General features: G+C 60.0%; 1 protein-coding gene across 24 annotated transcripts in view; it reads right to left on the minus strand.

The window, feature by feature from the left end:
• The window catches only part of LOC140661112 (uncharacterized), a 127,050-nt gene that overhangs the window by 4,041 nt on the left and 104,885 nt on the right, over positions 1 to 18,124 (minus strand). For 7 of the 24 annotated variants that reach the window (XR_012045617.1, XR_012045614.1, XR_012045611.1 and 4 more), the window contains 2 exons: positions 14,131 to 14,254; positions 4,238 to 10,576 (listed from right to left, as the gene is read on the minus strand). Coding sequence is in view for 7 of the 24 variants with exons in the window: in XM_072882738.1 (XP_072738839.1) it covers positions 8,550 to 9,119; positions 10,269 to 10,576 (878 nt within the window). In the remaining 17 variants the exon portion in view is untranslated. Of the gene's footprint in view, positions 1 to 4,237; positions 10,577 to 11,276; positions 11,540 to 14,130; positions 14,255 to 15,306; positions 16,653 to 18,124 lie in introns of those variants that run through there. The other 17 variants (XM_072882738.1, XM_072882737.1, XM_072882736.1 and 14 more) reach the window with 6 other exon arrangements.

An 18,124-nucleotide genomic window follows, 5' to 3' on the forward strand; every position in this document is an offset into this window, starting at 1 on the left:
CAAAACCCACAAACTTTTTGCTTGGGCTTTTTCTGTGGGGTCCCTAAGATGGGACACAGCCGGTGCCCCTCTGCCTGCGGGGTCCCATGGGTGCTGGGTGTAGATCAGCATCTGAGGGTGTCCCTGGCGGGGGCACAAGCTGGTGGCATTGCCCATGTGCAGAGCCTGCAGGCTGTGCTGGTGGTGGGGTGCCAGGAAGGGGACATGGTGGGGACAGGATGGACCAGGACCTGTCCCATGAGTAGCTCCCAGGGACGGGCAAAAAGTGGCAGTGGGGTGGCAGGCAAGGGGATCGGTGGCCGGGGATCAGCGGCTGGAGGCCACCGAGAGGGCTCATGGGGTGCCCCAAGCCCGGCGACGAGGGGCACAGCCGGCTGTCACCTCCTGCCTCCCTCTCAGCATCCCGGGCAGCGCAGGACCCCGTCGGCATGGGCGTCCCCAGGGAGGCTGGGGGGTCCTGGCCCCTTCCCCAGCCCTGGACAAAGGCCTGGGAACAAAAGCCTGTGGGATGGGGAGGCATCTCCCGGCCAGGGGTATTTGTTTAGCCCGGGGGGAGGTGGAGGGGGGAATGGAAACTGCATTTCAAAGTGTTTCACCCTTTGTGAACCCTTCAAAGCCCCCTCCCAGTGCCCCCCCGCATGGCTCCAGTTACAGCGGGATCCCCACATGTCTCCTTCGACAGGGCACTGGGTTCCCTCCGGCCAGCCCTTCCCCGCGGGTCTCCGGGAGGGAAAAAGAGAGAAGATGGGGAAGGAAAAAGAGGCCAATGCAGCCAGGAGGGAGCAGCTCACGGCGGGAGCGTTTCCCCAGCTCAGCCCCTCTCTGGGTGGGGAAGGCGAGGATGCCCCAGCCCCACGGAGTGAGTGCCGGGCCGAGAGCGAGCTTGGGAATTCACGTGTTGCTCCCCATTTTTCTCCACTCTCACAACTACACTGGGGGTTTTTTTGAGGGGGGGTGTTATCCTGGGGCTGGATCAAAACCAGCGCCTGGCCCCTTCCCAATCTGCCAGCAGCCGGAGCAGGGCCGCGGGCACGCAGGTCCCCCCTCGGAGGCACCGTAGGAGGTTGGCAGAAGCCGGCCAGGCAAAGCCCATCCCTCGCAGACCTGCCCAAGCTGCCCCAGCAAGGTGCCACCAACACTGGGAGGGCTCTGGCCGCCTGTGGTTGTCCCTGGGCTGCTTTTGCAGGTCCCCGCGTCACATCCATCGCCCAAAGCTGGGCATGTCCCTGCACAGCCAAATCCCCGGTCCCTCCAGCCCCAGCTGCGACACCAGCCTGTGCCCCAGGGACCACTGCACACATGAAGTCTCCTGGGGCTGTTTCAGTGTTTCACCACCCCGAAAGCACCCATTTACCCCCTGGCCAGGCAGGGAGGTGCAGCAGAAACAGCCACTGGCATCTTCTCACGAGAAGCAGCTTCCAGTTTGCAACCGGGCACTCTCCCAGTGAGTTAACCTCACCCCGTCGCTGGCACGGGAAGGCACCATGCGAGCCAGGCAGTGCAGCCCCAAACCCCCCCAAACCCCGGCAAAGCTGGGATGTGGATCCTAACCGCTCCGGACAGCCTCCGGAGCTTTGCACTCCGTGGGCACCGCGCAGAGATGAAGGGGGAGAAAGGTGCAGGCAATGGGGCTGACCCCATCCGCCGGCTCTCCTGCTTCCCCACTTCCCTCCGGCACGCTGGCGGAAGCCGAGCCCATGCCGACGGCAGCGGCTGGGCAGATGGAAAGACCAAATGATGGCTTTGCAGGGGGCCTGGGATTTGTTTGAGCCATCGCTGTCTCAGTGAGTGACTTCGAATAACGGATACACTTGAGAAAATCGCCATCTGCTCCCGGACAATTCGCAACCAGAGGAAAAGGTGAAATAAATTCAGCGACTGTATAATCTGCCCGGTCCCGGCTCCGACAGCAGGGTCAGGCTTTGTGCAGCATCCTGAAAGCGACTTGGGAATGAGAGGATGGTTTGGGATGAGCAAAGAGTGGAAAGTGGGAAGAGGGTGGAAGAGGTGAGGCCCTGGGATGCTGCGCCCACAGCAGGGCTCTCCTGGCATCCCGGGTTTGGTGAGTTTGGCTGGAAGACAAAATCTCACCAGGTCCATTATTTTTTTTCCATCTCTGAATTTCGAGTGCCTCCTGCTTCCAGCTGGGCTGAAAATACCACAAAAACAGATGCTACAATGCAGCACTTCAGTGCTTCGAAACCAGGAAGAAACCAGACATGAAAAATAAATGCAGGGGTTTGCAGTGCTGGCCCCACCGGCCGGGCTGGGCATGAGTCCTGAGGGCGGCTGGAAGAGGCCTTGCACCCACAGACCAGCCCTCGTCAGGCTCAGCAGCTCCAAAAATCAAACCCCTCATCCTCAGCAAAGCAAATCCATCTCAGGAGGGGATAAAAGTGCCCCCTGCATCTCTGCTCGGCCATGCCCGTGAGCCCAGGATCCCCACATGGCTTAGACGGCTGATTTTTATGCACTTGCAATTAGGAGGGGGATAAATCCTGCCCCCAAAGTCATGGCACTGTGCAGCAGTCCCTGGCTGGAGGGATCCCTGGTCCTTCCACGGGGACTTCGCTGGGGGAGAAAAAGCCTCAGTGCTTGGTCTTGCAGGGGCGGGAGAAGCTGGGGAGGAACTGAGCTGGATGCCACCATTTTCGGTAGCCTTTCGCTGCTGGCAAGCACAAAGGGAGGGTGCAGAGGTGCCCGACACCGGCGCTGCCCTGCACTCCTCCGGCATCGAAGGGAGCCTGTTGCATGGTTGAAGGCAACGATGGCGTTTCTTCACCTGGCTTTTCCTCCTCACTGGACTTTACCTGGGCATGAGGGTGTGTTTGGCACCTGGGGACCACCACCCAAGCTGGCACCACCGGCTATCGCCTTGGCCAACGTGGCCACCTCGTCCCACCCCAGCCCTCCCCGCTGGGGACGCAGCCCCCAGCTCAGCCAGCATGGCTCCCACCCAGCCGACCCCTCTCCCCGGGGAGAGACTGGCAGGGCCAGCACACCGAGATACGGCACAGGGCCTTGGCGTGCTGCCGTGAGTGAGATGCTGCGGCCCCATGGAGATGAGCCAGGGCTAAACCCTCCCCGAGGGGCAGCGGCCGCTGGCGCGGATGCGCTGGCGTGCCCAGATAAAGCTGGGCGCAAGCGGAGGTGAGCCCCTCTGACGTGTTTACTGCCCACACGGGAGATAAAAGCTCCCATTTGGTTTTTACAGCAGGCAGGAGGTGGGCAAGGCGCTGCCTCAAAGCGCTGCTGGCGCGGTCGAAGAGAGAGGAAAACGACTACGACTCGGAGCCGGGGGCACAGCCCTGGCCACGGCGTCACGGGGAGCCCCCGGCTGGGTGACACTCCTGGGGGGACCCCATACAAGGTCCTGGGGAGGGCTGGGGGCCACCGTAGCCACACACGGGTCCCATCCACTGGCACAGCATCCCTGAGCGCGGCGCTGCTGGTCAGCAATGGGCAGGATGTTTTGGTGCGCGCCTCGCCTCGCCGTGGTTGCAGCGCTGCCGCCGCTCCCTGCAGCCGGTCCCCTCCTTGCGGGGGATGCCGGGGTGCCAGGTCCCCGCCGGGACCCCAACTGGCCTCATGCCAAGCGGCATGGGCAGCTCCCCCTCGGCACGGCGAGGGAAAGCGAGTGCCTGGGGAGGAAGAGGAGAAGGAGGAGGATGGGGAGGCAGGCAGGTGGGATGGCAGGGCAGATCGCGCAGCCGAGCTGAAGCGAGCAGGAGCGGGAAGGCGAGGCTGAGCGAGCGAGGGAGAGGGAGCAGAAATCTGTTGCCCAGGATGTGTGCTTCGCTGTCAGCCGGCTCTGATTAACGGGCTGCCTTCCAGCTTCGCGCCGGCTGCGTTCCTGGCAGGAGCGGAGCCCCCCGGCTTCCTGCCGTAGGAGCGGCTCGCTGAAAGGTTACATTTGCACAATGTGCCGCTGGAAAAGCGGTGCCAGAGGTTGCAGGCGGGGGAGCCGGGCGAGCGGGCAGCTCCGCTCTGCTCCGCTCTGTCTGTGTAATGGAAAAAACCCTCTGGGGGATGCGCAGGAAAATATCAAGTTACTCTCCCCCAGCACAGCAGAGCTGGGCCCGGCCGGCCGTGGATGGGGGGAACGAGAGCAACGGATGGGGCGATGGCGGTGCGCACCCCCAGACTGCTCCGGATCAGCCCCAATGCGGGGAAAAACAGGGCTCTGCCCACGCACGCCCATCACCATGGGCTGCAGGCTGCCCATCACCATGGGCAGCGAACCCCTCCTTCGCGGTGCAGGGCTCCCGGTAAGGTTTTGCACTTGCCGTAATCAGGATCCCGCGTCTCTGCTGCTTGGTGGGGAAAATTGAGGTTGTTGAGGGGAAATTTCCAAATCTGGCAAGGAAGAATTTCCTTCGATGGAGCTTCAGTCCGCACCACTGTGATTTATGGGGCTTGGCACAGCCACGACTACATCCACACACATGCACACATCTCGTCCCCAGTTTTCCCAGCCCCGCTACCCCATAACTTTTGGTCTGGGAATATTATTTTGCTGTCTGGAAAGTCCAGCTCCTTGTGGGATCGCTGACCCCACCATAGCTGCTCTCTGCCCCACAGCATCCCCTAAAAACCTCTGCTCCATCATCCCTCTTGCACCAAAGCAGTCTCCTTCTGAGCAGCTCGGCACCCTCCAGGGCGAAGCCCTTCGTCCCTCCCTGCACAAGACCCTTCCTTTCACCTTCTCATTTTTTTATCGCATCTCAACCTGGTCACCTTGTTGCCCCCCAGCTGCAGAGGAGGGGTCAGGGCAGCGGGGGCAGCACCCACCCTCACCCCAGGGTGCTGGAGCCAGCTCGCTCTGCCTTGCAGGAGCCGACATTTTCCTTTTTGTCTCCCTCGTTTCCGTGGTTTCAAGGTTTTTCTTCCTCATTGAGCCCCTAATTAAAAAAAAACCTAGGGAGGATTCCCAGATTCGGGGCGTTCGGAGAGGGACCGCAGCTGCCCCTGCAGGCTCTCCCTCCCCACGTGTGGGACCCAACAGTCTTGCCCTGGTTCCTTGGGTTTGCCCCAAAGCTTTTAAATCTCACCCTCCCCCTGTGCCGGAGCCGGCCAGACTCCAAACCCTGCCAGGTCCCCCTGCTCAGCATCGCCCAGCCCATCCCCACCGTGCTGGGGTGCGAGTCCTCCCCCTCCGCTGTCCCCGGCTTCCCTCTGTGTCTGTTTTCATTAGGATTTGGAGATAAGCTTCCAAATAAAGGCAGTGTTTTTAACCACTTGGCCTTATCAGCCAGCATCCAACAGCATTCGCCATCCACCCAGCGGGGTTTGGAAGATGCTCCGAGGGAAAAGGGGACACCAAATATCCAGACATCTCCTTCTCTAAGATGCAAACCAGCCCCAGAGCCTGCAGCGTGGCTCCGGAGGGCACTTGGTGGCGTTGGGAAACTATTTCTATGGTTAATGGCCCCTGCCCTGGGACAGCAGCGTTAATGCAACCACATGCGTGAATACAACCCAAGGACCAGCTCGGCACACCTGGATTTTATTCCTGGTTCTGCCGCTGGCCCGGGGATGACCTTTGGCAAGTTGTTTCCCTTCCCCGTGCCTGTGTTTCCGCTTGCTCTCCCACTATCGGCCCTTTCTAAGCCCGGTGATGCTCTGCCCGGCGAGATACCCCCCAGCCTGGGGAGACTCCATCCGACTTTGCATCAGCCCCCGCTCAAAGGTGTGCAAACAGCAGCAGCTCTGAGCGTCGGCAGGTCCTACGTCCTCCGAGCACTCGCAAGAGCCCCCCGCCGCCAAGCCTCCTCCCCGCTGGGCTGTCCCGTGACTCGTTTTTATGGCGTGTGTGCAAAGCCCTGAATATACGAACCAGCTGCTGGCGGCTTCCAGCCCCAAAGCTGCTCCGGGGAAAATCAGCTCCTCGCATGAGCCTCGCCACGGGGGTGTCCCCTGGGACAGGGCTGGAGATAGAGTCTTGCTCTCTTCCTCTAGGTCTTGGGGACCATGGTGGGGCGGAGAAGTTCCCCAAGGAGAACGATGGAAGGGGAACACCAATGGTCGCAGTGGACTTGCCCCCAAAACATCCAGCTCTGCTTGGAGGCAGCAAATGAACCCAAACACCCCAGGCAAGCCCTACCACTGTCATCCAAAGAGCCCCCACCCCGCGGAGGGTCCCCGTTAGGATTCAGCCCCATTAGAGACCCGTTACTGGTGGTGGAGGAGCACTTCTAACTGGATGGCGGAACACAAACAGCAGCCGTTTCTACCCCTCACTGGCAGGATCTCGGTGCACTGGAGGCAGACGCTGCCCCGGGACGCGGGCAAGGCAGGCAGGAGGTGACGCATCAGACCCTGGGCGCTGTGTCCACACCACAGCCCCACTGAGCTCCCTCCCTGCACACAGCGGAAGGTGCTGAGGGGCTGGCCAGGAAGGCGGTGTGGGGGGCACGCACCCCTCCCCATCTCGGGGCAGGAGGAGGGTGGTGCAGCCCGGCAGTACCCACCTCCACAGCAAATCCAGCCCCGGGAGAGTGGCAGGAACCTGGGACTGGGGACGGCGGGGGCAAACGTGTCCCATGTTAAGTGCCTTCAGTGCAGAGCAGATGTTTAGAAGAGCCTGGCTCCCAGAAACCTCCGCTGCGAGCCCCGTTGCCAGAGCATGCAAAGAATCCCAACGCCGAAGCACGGCCAAGACACCCAGCTCTTCGGGGAATCAGATCTGGCCACAGCACTCAGCAGCTACAGATGCGGGCAGCATGGTGGCTTTTGGGGACAAGTGTGTCACACCGGGAATTGCTGGGTCCTCTGGCCTCTGTCTTGTACTCGCTGCCTTCCTTGAGACAGAGCCTGTCTTGAGGATGAGGTGGTTTCCTGCTCTTTTCCCAAACAAGGTCCCCAATCATACCAAAAAACCTCGAGTCCACTGAGCCCTCGCTTGTGGACAGCAGAGATCTGGCTGATTGCATGGGGTTGGCGTTCTTCCTCCTTTCCAGCTGTTAAATTGCATTATAGACAGTTAAAAATACATCGCATACTTTCCTAATGTGACTTTTCCATGCTAAGCAAGCAGCATGGCTGCCACCGAGATGTTGGAGGTCACGGGCAGAGCTGCTCGCTTGTGCCCACAGATGGCCAAGCAAGTGGCTTTGCCGGCTTGCAAACGCCTGGCCCCAAATTTGGGTCCCACAGAGGGGAATTGCGTCGCCCCATGGCAGCTTTGGCCTCAGCAGACTGACCCAATAGGCTCACTGCCTCTTGCCTCAGTTTCCCCACTTGTAAAAGCATTTATAGTCTGTCCTCTATGATGAGATCTCACATTAACCGAAACTTGGCATTCTTTGTTGGGCTTTACCGAAAAAGGGTCTTTCGCACAGGGATCAGAGGTTAACAGAAGTCCAGGGTTGAGCTAGAAATGATCTGTTAATAGCATTATAGCGGAAAAGTCTAATTCCTGAGCGTGATTGGAACTGGCCGCATGACATCGCGTCGCAATGCTGGTGGGACACAGCTCAGCCAGAGCCTGCAGCAGGCACAGGGCAGCTGAGCTCAGCCCGAGGCAGCGGCGTTGCTGCAAGCCACGTGTGAGCTTGGATGAATCTCCCCTTCCAGCGGCACGGCAAGCTCCGCTGAGGTCTGGGGTGGGTGGGTGGCTGGAAAAACCGTCTCCTTTTGGTTTGCTACAGCGCTGGAAGGAGCAACCTATGTCCCCAAGGATGGGTTCCCTCGCAGCCGGGAGACATCCATGGTGGGGGGGAAGGCAAGGGGAGAGCAAAGGCGATCTCCGTGGGAGGTGGGAGAGGCAGTGCCTGCTGCGGAGCAAACTGCCCTCCTGCCCACGGCACCAGGGTGAACGTGGCCGGGACAGCCCCAGCTCAGGCTCCCATCTTGTGCTGAGTTCGCTGGAGGGGACAACCCAAGATGAGCCCTGGGATGCCGGTGGCTCCCCTCGGCTCCCAGTGCCGGGAAGGAGAGTGCGTCGGTCCCCTTCCTGCCAACCAGGCTGCATCCAACCCAGATCAACCCCGACAGACACCTCCTCAACCTCTCGCAGACCGAGGCCATGGCCTCAGCGCGGGCTTGGGCGGCAGAGAGGAGCCCAGCGCCCCAAAGCAGCCGGGCACCCCAGACCGCTGGCGAGGGGCTGGGATGGGGAGGAGAGCCTGCGAGAGGGCGAGGAAGGAGTTAAATCCCCAGCACTGCCAGCCCCCCCTCCTGCTTCTCTGCTAACTTTGGGAGGAAGGGAATAGCATAAAGGTAAGAGTGGAGGAAGGAGAGAGAAGACAGATGAGAGAAGGAGCGAGCGGGAGAGAGGAACAGACGGCAGAGAGGGAGAGCGTGGGGGGGAAGATGCTGACGCTTCTCTTCCATCTCGGCAAGAGGCAGATAGAGGGGAGCAAGGGGGGGGGGGAAGAAGGCAAAGACCAAGGGAACATGGGAGAGGGAGAAGGAAGGAGCCGGAGCAAGGGAGCATGTGTGAAAGTCGCAGTGAGAGAAGGGGCCTCTTTGATTCCCCGTGCCTCATACCAGACAGTGTCTAGACTGCAGCAATTATTGTCAGCTCAGAACACCCAGGCATTGCCATTTCAGCTGAAAGGGAGCTTAACAAAGAGCGAGGAAGAAAAAAAAATACCCTGCCAGCAGAGAGCTGGTCTCCCTCCAGCACAAGGGGCTCTTCGGAGGGCCCTCCATCGCCCCGAGCCCCCGGCGAGCCCCAGCCCCAGGAGCCCTCGCAGCGAGGGGGCAAAGAGTTTGCTGCAGAGCGAGGCGGCCATGGGGTGCGAGTGGTTTCCGGCCCGGCCCCGGGGTCCGTGGCTGGTTTTGGGGCGCAGCCGCTGGGCTCTGCTCTCCCTGCAAGCCCAGGTTATGGGGCTCAGGGCAAGGGGTGCAGGGCTGTGGGCAAAGGGCTCCCTGGGGAGGCTGGCGGTGGCCCGGCGGAGGGGCAGCTTCCCCAGCGGGCAGCGTTCGGCTGTAAGGACCCACGGAGCTGCTCCCTGGGCCAACGGTGGACGGTCAGATGGACACCTCGGCCTCATCGTGGAGCCCGGGGGATGCGCACGCCTTGTCTGAACAGCGGGGCCGTGAAACATAGAGCTGGGCACCTTCCCCCTGCTTGGGGACCCCAATGCACACTGCTCTGGCAGCTCTTCAGCTCCCTTGGGTTTAAGGAAATGATGGAAGGTCACTCATGCAAAATCACAGGAATAAAAATCATCTCTCCTCTTCTCCATCCCGTCTCCCCACCGCCATCAGAGGAGTTACCCTTTCCTCTCTCGGGCCCTTTGCCCTCTGAGGGGCTTTTGTGCCTTTGGAGGTCTGGGATGCGGCCGAGCCTCCCAGGAGGGAATTAACGCCCAGAGCTGGCCGAGAGTCAGGAATTCCTGCCGTCCGCTGGAAACACCCGCCCCGTGCCCGCCCCAGCTCTCCGGTGAGAGCCAGCTCCAAATACCTCAGAGGGGAAGAGGTCAGGAGGAGAGCTCGTGTGCCCTGTCTCCACCATGCCCATGGGTTTGGGGGTGGCGATGATCCCACCCCGCTGTCTGTGGTGCTGCCTAGCAGATGAGCCCCTTTGGGAACATCCCCAGCTCCAGGGCTGCATCATCCGTCTTGAAAATTTGGGTCCAAAGAGCAGCATGGCCAAAGGACCTTCTCCGCTGCTGGGTGGCACCGGGGACTGTCCCTGTGGAGACCCACAGCTGGCCTGCTGGGAAAGGTGGCCCATCCCTCCAGACACCAGAGCGCAGCTCGGGTTTAATTAGCACTCTTAATGCTTGGAAAGGAGGCGCGAGGGAATTCCCAGCGGGTTGGACATGTTTTCCTCACTAGTGATCTGGGCTGGTGACAGGGAAGCTCCCCACCTCCAGCTTGCTCGGTTGGGATGGGGTGACATTGCCCTGGGGTCTAAAACATGGCAAATACCCTTGGAAAGCCTCACTTGGACCTCAGAGCAGGGGCACCTCTGTCAAAAGGGGTTTTTGTAGAAAACCCAAACAGTCGGCACGCTCTGCCAGCATGGGATGAGTTTGAGAGGTGCCCGACCCAACACGAGCTCAGCTGAGCTGTTTGTCCTTGTCCTCTCTCTGCCTTTGGGGAACAAGATCCATTTTCTGGCCAGGTCTGGTCATGACTGCTAAATCAAGGACTTTTTCTCTCTTGGTACATGGCACTGATGTTGCTGTGTGGATAAAATCAGTCCCACCGAGGTTCTGGCTGCTGTGGGAGACCAGAGGAGATGACAGCAGAAGTCCCACAAAGGACCAGGATGGCAAAACCTGCCCGGGGAGAGCCTTGTCCCCTCGGTTTACCTTGGCTGGCCATGGCGTGTCTATGGAGATGATGCCATTTCCCAGCGCAGGGTTCCCTGGGCGAGGGTCGGAGGAGGAAAGCACTGGCTCTGCCCGTTGCTCACGTCTCCCATCACCATCTCGTTGCAGCGGTGCCCTCGGCTCCCAACGCCGCGGTGCCAAGCTCCCTCGCATGCTGTCACAGCCAGCATCGCTTCTGCATCTGGGGGACAGGGTCTCCAGTTCCCAGTTGCTCCGGCAAAGCCCTGCACCCAGGGCTTGTAACGCTTCTGCCATGGAGGACACTGAGTTTCCAACAAGTGTGGGTGCTGCAATGAAATAAATACCTGATATGAGCAGTGGTAGATCTTCACCTTGTGAGCTTGGGCCAGGAAGTGTTTGACCTTCACAGGGAACTTTTGGCCAGCCTGCCCTGACCCAGGGCTGGACCACAAGGAGCCCAGACCTGCGACGTGACTCTGGGCTTGGGGAAGCAGCTCCCCGAAGATCTGCCAGCTGCAGGGCTTCGAAACTACCACCCCAGGGCTTTGTACCACAGACCAAACACAGCCACAGAATGCAGCGGGAACGCCACCGAGGCCTCTCTGCAGTCTCTGATGCCAGACTCCCGCCGAAGTGTGGTGAGGCAATGCAAGAAGGAAGACCTTGCCTTCTCCTCCATGATACCTCCAGTGTCCCTCCCTCGGGCAGCCTGGCCTGCCTTCCAGACCAATCTGGGGAGCCCCAGCTACACACAGTGCCCCCGCGAGACCCAGCCCTGCGGAGATGCGGGGTCCCACCAGCAGCCCCCGAAGCCGCCAGCATGTGCCCACCATCAGCCCCCCCTGAGCCCCTCGCTTCCCCCAGATCTCTGAAACAGCCACAGTCCCAAGCAGGGGTGGAGAGGAGGGGGAGAGGAGGGATCTGGGAAGCCACAACTGCCGGCGAACGTGCCGGAGCGGGTGGGTGGGAGGGAAACCGGCCGCATCCTGCTCCCCTGGCACGCAGCCCGGGGGTACCAACTCGCACCGGGAGAGGCCGGAGGCGGCGAAGGTGGCGAAGGCGCGGGGCAGCCTGGGCTCTGCGGCCACGGCGGGGACCCCTCCAGCCGGGCCTGGCACCGCTCTGCATCCTGTCCCTGCCACCGTGCCAGGGCCAGGGCCGTGCGGGGAGGCACACGGGGCAGCCCTGGCATCCCTGTGCCACGCCACGACCCTCGCCCGCCTTCGCTCCGTTCTGCAAAGCTGTCTGCAAATGCCAACTGCTTGTTTTCCAGTTCCTCCAGATTTACCCCCTCCTCCCTTTTTTTTTTTTGCCCCCCCCCCCCCCCTTCCTTCCTTTCTTCTTCCTGGGTTAAAAATAATCAAGTTTCTGGGAAGCAGCAACTCCTGCTGCGCCTGCCTCCCTGCACTCGCGCCCCGGAGAATAGCTCAGCTCTCGGCTCTCGGCTCCGGCCCCTCCTCGCTGCTCTCTCCTTCCTCCTCCCCACCCCCTACAGGGATCTGACTAATATGCTTGGGCTCTGCTTGCCAGCTCAGCTGGAAAGGAATTTAACCGTTGCCTGGCCTGGAGGGAAGGAGCAGAGAGCCCGGACCTCCCCTGGAGAGGAGCGACCCTTCCTCCATCACCCGGGAGCCCTGGGCTGGGTCCCTGCCTGGCCACGCTCCCCTGGGTGCTGGCCGGAGGGTGATGGAGGAGGAGGGATGCATGGTGCCAGCACCCCATGGCGAGCGGTGGTCCCAGCCCCGAGCCCCACACGGGTGCAATAACCCTCGTGGACTCCCTCGGGGGTGTCCTGCCTTCCTGTAGGCCAGGCAAGGAGAAACGCAGCACCCCAGGTGCTGTGGTCCCCGTGGCTCGGCTCGTGGGAGCTCCTCGTCCAGCCACGGATGCTCCCTGGGCACCCTCACCCCAAGCCTGCAACTCGCCACAGGCCTCGGTGCCACGTGAGGGTGGGAGCTGGGGTCCCATGCGAAGCTGCTTGGGGGTCGCAGTGGGACCAGCAGCTCCAGCCCCACGGCCCTGAAGGTCTGTGGGGGGAGAGCCCGGGGCGCGGGGAGCCACGGCTCAGCCCTGCTGCAGTGCAGCTCTGGCAGGAGCCGGCAGCCCTCCGCCAAGTGTGGGACTCAGCCTCTCCTTCAACACAGGGGGTAGGAAGCGGTGAGCAAAGGCAATGTCACGCCTGGGTAAAAACCACGAAGGAGAAAGCTCCCCCGAGGCTAAACCCCGGTGCAACCCGGGTGCTAAAAGAGCCGGTGTTTGTGCGGACCCCCTCCGCTCTCCCCCCTTGCCAGCCAGGCTCTGAGCACAAGCAGATTTAGCAGCACAGGAGTAGGAGCCGTGTCTCTGCTTTACAGCAGGACAAGGGAAGCACAAAGCCTTGACCAAGGTTATCCCGGAAAGACTGTGGCAGAGGTAGGAGCGGACCCTCCCACTCCCAAGGCTCCAGCTCGCTGGTGTATTGCAGCATATCCCTGCTCTGCCGAAAACTCCCCTTGAAATCTCCTGGCCATTGCAGAAGGACTTCAAGGCCAGAAATCCGAAGCCCAGCACCCCAGTGCTGAGCTGAGCCAAGAGGCACCGGCTCGGCCACCGCTAACCCCCTGCGCTGGCTGGCTCAGCCTGGCTGCTCCAGTGCCAGGGCACAAACCGTCCCGGAGGAGGACGCTACCTTTCCTGGAGCTCGCTGCTGGGCGAGCTGTAAGCATGGCCCCTCTGGAGATGGGGCTGGGGAGGAGGAAAGGGCACCGGGCACGAAGCAGGGACCCAGAGAGGGCAGGAAAGCTGCAGCCAGAGGATGACCCGTTAGCTGCTGGGATGCTCCATAGAGCGGGGTCCAGCATACGCCAGGGGAGGGGGATTGCGCTGGCAAGAAGGAATCTGAAAGAGGAAGATGTCTCCTCTCCAAATCCTCCCTTAAATGGCAGTTCTGCTGTAAAATAGGGTAGGATGGAGCTCAGTGTTTGTTTTCTCTGCAGGACCTGAGCGCGGCTCAGCCAGGGACTGCAGAGTCAGGCTGGGCTCCTCGCTGACACAGCCCCGCAGGAGCAGCGCTTCCTGCAGCCCCAGCTCGGCTCTCGCCAACATCCCTGCAGAGCCACTGCTCGGTGCGGGGACTCAGGGCACGAGAGGAGAGGGGAATAAGCATCCAGCTCACTCCCACCTTGGCTTTCTGCCCCGGCTGTCGGGGCTCGAGGCAGCAGGATGGATGCACGGGGGACCTGCGAGCCCTCGCTGTGCACCAGGAGATGCACAGCCTGAGCCCCTGTGGCCCCACACAGCCGAAGGTCAGGGGATGAAGCAAGTGATGGCAGGACACAGGCAGGAGCCGGAGCAGGGCCAGGCTCTGACCATCCCCAGGCGAGCAAGGACACTCTGGTTTACTCCCCCATCCCAAATTCCCCGGTGCCTTGGGAGCTCCCCCCAGCCCTGCCTGCCCCGCGGGCCCTGCAGCAACCTCAGCAGCCAGGAAACGCTGGCAGGAGCCAAAGGGATTGAGAAACTGCAGGCAGCAGGATGAGGCACGAGCCAGCATAAGCAGGATGTGACTCGGGGGTGACGGGGACCGCTGGAGGGGTGTCACCAGGAAGTGGTACCCAGGGCCCATCCTGTATCCTCCCTCCCGTGCTCCTCACAGCCAAGCCCCAGCCCAGCCTCTGCTCCCCACACAAGTCACCAGCTCCCGTTTGTGTTTTACCACCTAAATTCTCTGTTAAGAGCACAGTGACGCCTTCTCCCTCCATCCACCGTAGGGTTTTGCGCTCCCGCCCTTCCCAGGGCTGTCACCCAGGGCTGTCCCCTCCACCTGGGGCTGTCCCCACCACCCAGGGCTGTCCCTGCCACTGCAGTGCCCCAGCCCCATCACCCCGTCTGTACGGCAAACCTGATACTTCCCAAGGTTTCTTCAGCGCAGACTTGATGGCAGCAGTGGCAGGTTTGGGGCAAAGAGGGGCTCAGACACTGGCTAGACCTTGTCCTTATCCTGCCTCAAACCAGCTGTTGTAGCACTGCAGGAAAGCAGAAGGGAGAGGATGAAAGAGGAGAAAAAAAACAGGAGAAATTATTTTTTTCCCCACTAAACACCCCAAGCAGCTTTGCTTTGTTTTTCCCCCAGCTGAGGCCGGTTGGTCCCAAGGTCGCCCCTTCCATGCGTCCTGTCTTCACTGCAGCTCCCGTCTCCTTGTCCCTCGCCTGCCTGTCCCCTCTGCATGCCGTGGTCCCTGATGGGGACTCCAGCACATCCTCACCTTTCATAGCTCCAGCATGGCCAAGGAAAGCCAACTCAACCGCCACTCCAGCAAAATTACCTGCATGGGAGGAGAGATCCAACCCCCGGCACAAGCTATGGTATCCAGTCTATTAAAAGTCGCAAGAAGGGATGAGCAAAGAAACCCCTGGCCAGCCCAAAATGCATTAAAACCACTAAAACCCAAGGACCCCAATGGGCAAGGCTGGACACAGACTCACTGGCTTTGTGGCAGTTCACCCCAAATCACCCTCGGCTTCGGCTCACCCTGGTATGAGTGCGGAGGAGTCGGCATTGCCCTGATCCCTCGAGCAAGGGGACCCATTTTACTCCCTCCAGCGAGGGGTCAGGGTCCAACCGAGGTCCCGGGGGTTCCCAGGGCCACCCCGTGCTGCTGCAGGGCATGGGGCAGCTTTGCAGAAGGGGTATGTCCCCAGGAAGGGGGTAGGAGGTGTCACCTCCTTTGCAGGGGAATGGCTCACTACAAGTGTCACGAAAAATCAGTGCTCAGCAAAGGGCTTTAGCTGGGTTAGCACCCTTCCACCCAAGGAGTGCGGCTCAATTCCCAACCCCTACCTGCACCCAAGCTCGCCAGCCATCCCTCCACACGGGGAATTATTTGCCTCAGATGAGGAAAAACAGAGAAACAAGGAGATGGATCCAGCAGTTGAATCTGGTAAAGCCCAAAGCTGGATCAGCTGCTTCCTTTCTGTGGGGCAGGACAACAGGGAGGCGTCAGCCTGCCATGGGGCAGAGCCCAGGACACCCAGCCTGCTGCACCCCCTGGTAGATAAGGGCATCCCACATCCTTACAGGAAGATGCATTATGGACAAGACGCCGTTACGCAAACAGCTCTGACCCTGGCCCACAGGGCAACAAAATCTCAAGGGCTCCAAGATGCTGCAGCTCTGCTTTTCCATCTCTCCATGCAGGCAGGTCAGCAAAGCACAAGGACACGCTCCCCGGGGAGAGAAAGCTCCAAAGCTTGGGAGGGAGAAATAGGAGTGAAGGCACGCAGTTTAGCCTGAAGGCCAGGAGATCCTCCTGGGACATCTCTCTGGACCCAGGAGGATGCAGGTGCAAACAACCACATCACAGCAACTCCCTGAAACATCACAGTCGCTCTCTGGGCAATACAATACCTCCAAGGCGGGGCAAAACCTTTATCCTCCATCCGTGGTCCAGGAGTGCCTCCCCTGCCCAGAAAACATGGGGTGTCTTTCCATGGCCCACTCCAACCCTGGCATGGAGGCACCAGCTGTGAGGCTGTAAGGGGACTTGCGCTGTGCTGTACTCACTTGGTCTCTCTCATCTTTCTAAGAGCTGAGGGGGATTTTGTTTGCTTGGTTTTGGAGGAATAGTAGATTTACCAAAAATTGGAAGATTCAAAAAGGCTGAATCATCCTGAAACTCAGGGTGAAGTTGAAAAATTGTTTGGAATGAAAAAACAGAAATAAATACGTGTGTTGGGCAGGGGAGAAGGCTTTGAAGATGTCAAACCATCTTCCTCCATCACTTGCATGATGAATTGTGGTATTTGGGCATTTTCTAAAAGAATCTTTTTGACTTTTTCATTCCAACAAATCTATTTTTTTCAGTTCAAAAAATGATCTCAGTGTAAAAGAAGAGATCTAGTTAAAATTAGGCAACCCCCAAACATAAAAAACAAAAACCTTTCAGGCCAAACCAAATATTCTGGCTTTACCTAAAACAACTATTTACACTGGTATGGGGTATTTTGGATGTTCTTTTTTTTTTTCTTTTCCATTTTGCCAGAAACCACCTCCTAAATCCCTGTTCTGGGTTGACATGGTCCAATTCCCACACCCAAGACATTCCCTTTGGGCACCAACACTCTCCATTCATTTTCCCAGCAACATGGTGCTCCATCAAAGAGCCAGACCCCCTGGCGTAACTATCTTCTCCAAGAAGGATGAATACCTTGGTTGACCTTGCTCACAGACCTCTGAGCCTGCCCTGTGCATCCTTCACAGGACCCTCAGCCAACCTTGAAATCCTGGTTAGTGGAGGAGACTTCAGCCTCCTCAAGAACAACTCATCAACCCAACAGCCACCTCTACTCTTACACTGGAGGAACCTCCTCTGGGGAGAAGAAACGGAGTGTCTTCTCAAGAGACCGCTCTCCAACCCAACCCAACCCAACCCAACCTGACCCGACTCGATCCGATCCAACCCAACCCAACCCAACCCAACCCAACCCAACCCAATGTTCTCCTTGCCATCGCCCAGGGCCCCAACCTCCATCCCCCGCCACCCAGGCCAGGTGGCATCATGTCCAACTCCAAGCTCACCATACAGCCATGGCCAAGAAGAGGGATTTAGCACCCAAAAAAGGCAGGTTTCCCTAAGGCTGCCGCGGGGGAGGTTGGGTGGGGAGGCAGGTTAGACAAAGAGATGCTGGGCTGCGTTTCCAGCCCCCGTGCCTTGCCGCAGAGGCAATCGGTGGCAGGGCCGTGGCCTCCGACCCCAGGCAAAGAGGTGAAACCCCAGGAAAGTAGCAAACAAGTCAAGGCATAAATACGGCACGAATCCACGGCACTTCAGCGTGGTTCGTTATCTCCGCTTAGACTGGAGTCAGTGGAGCTGGGTTTGAGAAGAGCAGAAATATCAGCAATTAAAGATATGTCGTGTCAAAAAAACTCTAAACTGATTAAAGTTGAAGGCTCCGTTTTCTTCTTTTCATCAGAGAACGGAATCAAAACCTGCCTGGAAAGACGCGCTCCCCCCGTTCCCAGCGCTCCGAAGGCAGCGCCTGCATCCGTCCTGCTGTGTCCCTGCATTTTAATTACCACCTTATTAATATTCATGAGGCTAGGCACTCAAGGGGGATTGCAGTCTGTCATTCTCTCTCTCTTTCTCTCTCTCCCCCCCCCTTTCTCGGCTGAATCTGTGGGTTTTTTTTTTTCCTTCCCCTTCCCAACAGTTGGCGTGCTGCAGATCCGTACGCGGCCGCGTGTGCATGCAGCCCCGAAGGCGCCGAGCGTGCAAGGGGCTGCAGCGCGGGGAGGGTGCCTGTGCTTGCCAGTGGCGGGCGGCACGACTCAGGGTGCAGGTGGGTGGGTGGATGTGGGATTGCCCCCACCGTGCGTGGCAGCCCTGGCATCCAGAGACAAAACTTAGGGATGCCGAGCGGCGCTCCGGCTTGGAGCGAGCATGTGTGCGCGCATATGTGACTGCCACGCACTCGGGGCGTGATGCCGGCACATGAGCAGAGTGGCCCGTTGGGGAGCGGGAGAGCTGGCGCACGTGCGAGCGGGCGTGCAAGGAGTGGGTGCGGGGGGGGGGGCACTTCTGCGTGTGCTCACGCTCGCGTGCATAACTCCTGGCAGCAGCATCGCTTCCGAGTGCTGGGGTGATGGTGTAGGACCTGCGCAAGAAGAGCGTGGCCGTGCAGAATGGCACTGGGTGAACGCAGCTGCCCTCAGCCCCCACCCACCACCTCTCCCTCGGGACCGAGCGCCCTGCACCCCACTTCACCCTGCACCCCAGCTCTCCGTGCTCAGGCAAAAGCAGCCGCTGCTGAAGCGGGCGAGAGAACCACGGCACGGCCGAGGGGCCACCATGTCCTTGGTGGAGCCACAGCCTTGGCCGTCGCGGTGAAGCGGGACC

The sequence above is a fragment of the Ciconia boyciana genome, chromosome 18 (assembly GCF_034638445.1).
Source record: "Ciconia boyciana chromosome 18, ASM3463844v1, whole genome shotgun sequence".
In the NCBI taxonomy this organism is placed as follows: domain Eukaryota; kingdom Metazoa; phylum Chordata; class Aves; order Ciconiiformes; family Ciconiidae; genus Ciconia; species Ciconia boyciana.